Source organism: Gavialis gangeticus, unplaced genomic scaffold, assembly GCF_001723915.1.
Source record: "Gavialis gangeticus isolate Ggan-Ray unplaced genomic scaffold, GavGan_comp1, whole genome shotgun sequence".
NCBI classification, from domain to species: Eukaryota; Metazoa; Chordata; order Crocodylia; family Gavialidae; genus Gavialis; species Gavialis gangeticus.
The window spans coordinates 7,481,386-7,488,787 of NW_017729000.1; the positions used below are offsets into that span (position 1 = coordinate 7,481,386).

The 7,402-nt window shown below is 41.1% G+C and overlaps 1 protein-coding gene across 1 annotated transcript in view; it reads left to right on the plus strand.

Moving 5' to 3' along the window:
* The first annotated feature begins 7 nt into the window (after positions 1-7).
* The window catches only part of GFPT2 (glutamine-fructose-6-phosphate transaminase 2), a 19,730-nt gene continuing 12,335 nt past the window's right edge, over positions 8-7,402 (plus strand). The window contains exons 1-4 of the mRNA XM_019506190.1: positions 8-36; positions 4,625-4,732; positions 5,352-5,450; positions 6,130-6,255. Of these exons, the coding sequence (XP_019361735.1) occupies positions 30-36; positions 4,625-4,732; positions 5,352-5,450; positions 6,130-6,255 (340 nt within the window). The 5' untranslated portion in view covers positions 8-29. The remainder of the gene's footprint in view (positions 37-4,624; positions 4,733-5,351; positions 5,451-6,129; positions 6,256-7,402) is intronic.

Genomic DNA, 7,402 nt, shown 5'->3' on the forward strand with positions numbered 1-7,402 from the left:
TGGGCTTTGTGGCGGCTCCGTGCGGGACGATGTGTGGTGAGTGTCGGTCTCGGCGCGGGGATCCCGGCTCCGGGCCTGCTCCGCTCCCCGGCTCCGGGCCCGGGTCGGGCCTGACAGGAGCGCGGCTCTGAGGGGGGATGCGGGGTGCTGGGGTGGGCCCAGGGTCTCATGTTTGACAGCTCTGGCTCAGCCGGCTCCTTTCTGCTCCCTCGCGGGGACGGGGGATGCTGGCTGAGCCCAGGGCGGTTTTTCATGAGGGCTGCCAGCGCGGCTGGGGCGGGGGGTGAACAGTGGCGGTGGGGCTGGGACAAGGCGGCTTGTGTTGAGGCCCTACATCCCCCCTGTGCTCTGACAGCAGCCCCCCGCTGCTGCGCACCGTGTCTTTTGAGCGGCTCTGTGATGGGCCTCGGAGCTCCCCTGCAACGTGTCCTGGCACTGGGCTCTGCTCCGCATCCAGAGTCGGTCCCCGAGGTGTAGCTGTGGGCTGGGCGTCTAAACAAACCCCAGGTGCCGTCTCAACTGTGGAGCTCAGAGACTGGAAACGACTGCCAAAGTCTGCCGCATCTGGGATGCGTTGATGAAGGGAGGGTGTTACCACTGATAAAGACGTGTAGTAAGACATTAAAACGGACTCGGGATGAAGTGGCAAACCACCCAGCCAAGCACTGCTAGATCAGCCTTTGGGGACCAGGTGCTTTGGACAATGTCACGCCAAACAAGTTACGATGGCACCTGGCCGGAGAGCGAGGTTTGGGGTCTAAAGCATTTGAAAAAATCCAGTCAACTTTCATGGCTTATAGTAATGTGAAATATGCCATGCATCCCTTCGCATGCATATAATGCTTGGGGTTTCATATGAAGATAGTTCAGACTTTTCTAGTGTGAATGCATACACTTATCAACATGTAAGGGTCCTTTTTAAGAGATGAATTTGGGGAAATGCTGTCTAGGGTTTCCAGCTGTGTAAGTGGAAACAGCTTTACAAACACTTTTTGTAAAAACATGCAGTATTTAAAAAGTTGCTGAAGCCACTTTGAACTGATGGTCTCTGTCAGTTAAATTTTAAGTAACTCTTAACTTCCTTGCAGCTCTAAAGCTGTTTCACTAAATAGGCACCCCCGTATTTACCATTTGCACTCTAATGAATCCAGTCTGCTCTGTGTTCTGATTAAAATGCTCTTGCGTGGCCTCATTATTGCGTGTATAAGCCCCCATGGATTTAAAAATGGCAGCTGGGGTGCTTTTATCTAAACCTTGTCAAATGAGGTCTAGATAAAGCATCCCATGGCCAGTTTTAAACCTGTAGGGGCTTAATACATGTGATGGTGAGATATTTCAGTTACAGTGCCTTTCTAGGAACCACTGTGATTTAAAACATCCCACCACCTGAGCATGTGTATAAGTGGCCTGGCTAAAAGCCAGAGTAATTTTTCCATTACAGAGCAGATCCAAAGTGCAGGGTGCCTGGATCTAGGTGAAATCTTGCAGTTAGAAGCTGCTTATGGCCTTTTCCTAGAAAAGACCCTCAGAACCCTTTTTTCCCCCCATTTTCCTGATGCTTGCCATTCAGTCAGAGAAAGCAAAAGTCCAGACAGCTGGTGAGTTGAAAGGAGAGGTGTTCAGTGAAGATTAAGCAGGCACAGAGATGGAGCCTAGGTTTTCTGAGATGTAGCATGCCTCCTTTCTGGTGGCAGTACAGGATTGTGAAAACCTGTTCTGAAGCGAGTAGCTTCCACGTTGCAGTAATGACTGGTATCAGTTATGTAGCAAATATAACAGCTCTAAGGGCAAAAGACCAGTACCCCATTAAATGTTCTTTGAGTAGCTGTAATTGGATATAAAAAATACCCAGTTCTGTCTTTATATTTAAGGTTTAGGGGCCATAGTTCCTTGCTTAAAATTTCTGCTAGTGAAGGGAGGCCATCACTTCAAATAGCTTTACCTGATCTAATGAAGCTGTGATATCACTTTACACAATAATTTTTTATTTTTATTAGAAATTCTTTTGAAAACTGCAGCTCTCTAATTGAACAGTTTGGGAGGCCACAGAAGTAATTTCAGTTAAAACAAGATTTGTACTTGAGAGAAACTTGTGAAATTAGTCATTTGCTTAAACTTCCAGATGGAGCTACCCTACCAGAAATGTGACTAAACTTTTTGGTTTTTTTCTGTAAAAGAGTTAAGCAACATAGATCTGGCAAAAAAAAGGATTCCTGAGAAGAAAGTGTGCATGTGAAAGAGGCAGTAGCAGATAAGTCAGGAGTAAGACTTCTCCTTCTAGTAAAAAAAAATAAATTTGCGATATGTTCCTTGACAACCCAGGCAGCAGTTATCTTTTCAGCGTAATAGCCTCTAGTAGCGTCTGAGTCTCCTAGTTCATGTGTGTGGATGTGTGGCTAGAGCTCCTTAGAAACAAGGGTCCTTTTAACAATTACTGCACACTGGTAGCATTGTAAAGGCATTCCCAGAGGAAGCTTTTCCTAGAGCTTTGTATAGTCATAAAGACGCCACTTGGAATATATGAGCCTGGTGTGTCTTTGAATGTATTGTGAAATCTGGCTTAGAAAGTGATGTTGGATCTGAAAAGAGGTACGGAGCAATATTCTGGAATGATGTTAAGACATTCTGTATTTTTAAATTTCCAGGATCCTTAGAGGCAGCAAGTGCTAGAGAACTGTAAGCAACTGTCTGGAAATTATGATCAGCAAATCCTTGATCTAAGGTGGTTTTATGTGTAACAAGCCTGCAGATGTTATTTCCAAGAAATCTGTGGAAGAGCAGCGCTTGAAATGTGTTCAGGCATCTTTTTTATGTTTAACTACTGTAGCATGTTATGGCCTCTGAACATCTTGCCATCCTTGCTATTAAAGTGATGGGCACTTTAGAAATGGTTAGGGTCAAATAGGTACTTTGCTTCCCTCTTCTGTAGCAGAGATGGAGTTTTGAAACTTAATTAGTTTCTTTGAGGTTAGTCTAAAAACTACTGCAGCCTGTAATACTAAAGTTGTCCAATTGCTGGTGTACAGCCAGTAACATTATTGGCTTTACTCCTAAATGTGGGGACTAATCAATTAGACCTCGCATGTTCAACAACTGTATCTTCACTATGACTTTCTTAGTTTTGGAGAACCAGTTGGAGGTATAAATAACATTTTTGTGCTCTCAGTAGCTTTAATTGAAGAGGTAAAACCATTAAATCTTCAGCACAGAATAATGTGAATTAGTCTTTGATATTACACATTTGTTAAAGAGAACAGTTTTTTCCAGTCAACCTGTTCCTTCCCTTCAAAGCTGAAATGCCACGTGCTTGCTTGGTCTAGGGTTCACAATGATTTACTGATTCTCTAGTCTACATAGTTTATGATACCAAATTCATTAACACTTTAAGTAGGGTTGGAGCCATGATGATCCAGGAAATGTAGCAGAAGCAAGGATTATTTATTTATTTATTTTTGGTGATACTTTTTTTTTAGAACAAGTGTATAGTTGGGAGAGCTGCTGGACAGCCTTTTGGGTATTGCGCCCTTCCTTAAGTCTGCAAGAGAGACTTGAGAATGGGTAGTTGACTTGGGTTCCTTTTCTATTTTCCTTTGTCCTTTGCTTTCTGTCCTTTGCTTCTGATTTCATTTCTGTTTTCTTCCCTAGTTTTCCCTTCCTGTTCCCTGTTAAAGTGACTGCTGCATACCATTTTCAGCAGGAGCCTTTCAAAAATAGTTCCTGTGCTCAGAGTCCCTACCCTGGAGCATTTTGGGCCCTGACCTTGATTACAAACATTGCCTTGTGCTAGTGCAGTGAATATACTCCTTCTTGAGATGTCTAGTTTTAGACCTGGATACGCAGTCAGTCACAATGCTCCCATTCTCTGCTACAGTCTGCACGGGGAGTTGGGAGATTTTTTTTTTTTTTTTGCAGTTTGGGCATTAACTGCTACTGTTATTTGGAGATCTCAGTGAAGAGAGTGATAGTCTAAAAATTCCCTAGAACCAGGAATGTTTAATTTTGTGACATTAATATTTGGAGCTAATAAAGAGCTTTAAATCCATCTCTGCAGAGGTCCCAATAGACTATAAAGCTAAGTACAGACAGTCAAAAAGCCCAAGGCTGAGTCTATTCAATCTTCACAGGTTAGTCTAAGCTGCGTAGATTGAGCCGATAAGCAAGTGAACAGTTCATTTTGATTCTGAAAATGCAGCCACATGCCTGCAGTGGCCCAGACCAGAAGCTGGGGGGTGGTAGAGCACGCCTTCCTGCTCCATTGGAACAGGCAGCTTGGGCCAAGGCTAGCCCGCCCACCCTGCGTGAGGGGGAAGAGGCGTGCGGGGGAGATGCATTCTGGGATGCTTGGGGGGCTGTGAATTAACTTGAATCTGGAGGAGATCTAGGACAGATCCTAAATCAGTTAAGTTCAATAAACCTACCTAAATTAGTTAAGTCTGATGCTACATCCATGCAGGTTTATTTTAAACTGGTTTCAGTGATTTTGAAAGCGGTTTATGTGCACTGAATTTCTGTTGTGTTACAGATTTGAACTGGCTTCCCATCACTTACACTGGTTTATGTGCAATTTCTGTTCCGAGCCTAAATGTTGACTTTCTGCTCTTTTGTCCCCTATTTCATTAAACAGGAATCTTCGCTTATCTGAACTACAGAGTACCTCGGACTCGGAAGGAGATATTTGAGACTCTGATCAAAGGACTTGAGAGACTAGAATACAGAGGATATGACTCGGCAGGTACCTTACCTTGCACTAAAAATGCATATGTATGTGATTGCAACTGCTCGGTACTTGCCTTACTTCAATCCAAGATGATCTTTACCATTTCTAACCAAGATATTTGGATATTGAATTTTTATTTGTGTGGTATTTTCTCATCCAAATTTTATTCTATTGCCATGAAAGAGCAAAGATGGAAACCTGTGATTTAATTACCTGTGATTCAGTTTAGTTGTTTTAGAACATGTAATTGAAGCAAGCAGAATGAAGGAAATGGATACCTGCTGTAATTTTTGTTGGACGTCTAATGTGAAGTGTGTTTGGAGACTTATCAATTGATAGGCTTATCAGTGCACTTTAATCTTGAAGTGTTAATATCACTGACAAAATCTGAGGTCCTTATTCAGGCAAAACTTTGGTCAATTTCAGTGGGTATTTAAACCTGTATTGCCTTTTCAGGTGAACCTTAATCTGATTTGAATAGCCATTTGTAGAAGACTAGAAGCATCCCTTTGAAGATTAACTTTGTTGTAGAGCCTTTGCATTTGCATGTGATTGTCTGTCTAATCTTAGGATGGATTTTTCTGAATAAGATGCACTCCTTCCTTTAAAAAAACACTTGTGTTCTGAATCCTAGGTGTTGCCATTGATGGAAATGATAATGAGGATAAAGAGAGGTTCATTAAACTGGTCAAGAAAAGAGGAAAGGTAAAGGCCCTGGATGAAGAATTATACAGTGAGTTTAAAATTCCTTTATGATTTTATACTCCTGATGATAGCTGTATATTAGCAAAAAAGTTAAACTATTGATTTCTGTGGTTTAAAACCAAAGCTGTTAATGGCATTGTATAACCAGCATTAGGTTGTTGAGTAGTTTTTGTTCAGAGACACTAGCTTTTACAAAGTAGGCTTATCTTTGTGCAGTAGGGGTATAGTGGAGGTACAATAGTGTGAGAGCTCACCACTAAGATGACTGTTCATTTTTGAACTACCACTGCCCTCTGAAATCTGAGCTCTCTCACAAGAAGACATGCGTATGAATTTATATTCTGACAGAGCTTTGGCCATATTGTACAGCATTTCCAAGCAGTTCATCTTCTTCACAGCATCCACTCTATGGATTCCTTCCTCCTACAAAGAACTTGAGTCCTATTTTTAATAAATATTTGTTTATATTGTAATGTTATGGTCAGTTTGCCTAGTTTACAATTGCTAGTATAGGCTGAAAAATAGCTCCATATTGGCAAAATGTTTCCCACATGCACTTAAAACTACCCAAGGCTTAGTGTCATGAAATCAAATAAAGTTACAAAACACTTTAGACAGGATCTTTACAGGTGAAATTTAAATTTAACAAGGTTTTGTTAGTCTTGTGTTTGTGTGCCTGTTTAACAAACTGATTTTCTTCTGCACAGAACAAGATGGTCTGGACCTAAAGGTAGACTTTGAAACACATTTTGGAATTGCTCACACTCGTTGGGCAACCCATGGAGTCCCCAGTGTAGTAAACAGTCACCCTCAGAGATCGGGTAAAGGGAATGGTAAGTATCATTTGTGTCAGTTTGGAATTGTATATGAATCTGTTATGACAGAAAAGACCTCAGTCTAGATTGAGACCTCACTCTAAAACTGCCAAAGTGTGCATGAATTCTGGTAGGCTAAACTCATTCATCAGTGACCTTGTCAAACAGACATTTCTTTCAACTAGAGAACATATTTTGACTTGGCAAAGCAGTCTAACTGCTCAAATAAAATTTCCCTGAATAATAATTGAAAGTGAAACTTATTTCTCAAACATGATAGAAATGGAATAGAATAATAAAGGATATACATTTGTTTGAATGATTCACTGTTGGTTTATTAGAAGCTCAACACAACTTGAGTCCTAATGTATCATAATTAATGCAGAGAAATGTCTTATTGGGCCAGCAGTATCCAGGAGGTAACTATACTTTAGTCAGCTGGTATTTTGAAGAGCAACTGAGCCAAGTGGAGGTCTAAAATATTTAACTATATTTTTACTGCACAGTATGAGAAACTTCAAACTTAGCAGCCTATTAAAATATTTGAATTAGTATTATCTAGAAAAAATAGTGTGTTTTTGTTGTTGTTTTTGGTTTGGTTTGGTTTTTTTTCCTGTTGCTGCATTTGATGCTTCCGAGTATGTGTATTTTACTGTTCTTATGAATAGGTCAGATGTTTTTAACTGGATTGTTATGCAGAGCCATTTTTTTTTTTTTTAATTCAGGCTAAATTGAATACAATTGACCCAAAACTGGAAAGAGTGATGTTATGATTAAGGCAGACGAGGTTTTTTGTGTAAAGGTGATATATTTTTACTAGACCAACTAAAAAGTTGGAAAAATTGTCCTTTGCAAGCTTTCGGGCACAACTACCCTTCAGGCTTAGGTAGAGTCCATTGGTGTTTTGTGTGCTCTCTTGGGTGGAATGGAAGCCAATATACAAAATGCAGGTCTGTGAAAATGCAAATGTGAGGGGATGAAAGACCATAGGTGCGAGGCAGGTAGGTGGGGCGGGGGGCGGGGGCACAAGGGGTGAATGTTGACCAAGTGATATAATGTAGCTGATAAAATGTAGACATTGCGTGGGGTTATTGGATGGAAGGCAGGTTATAATGTGCCGTAAAACCAATGTCTATAGTTAGTCTATGATTTTTTTTTTTTTTTT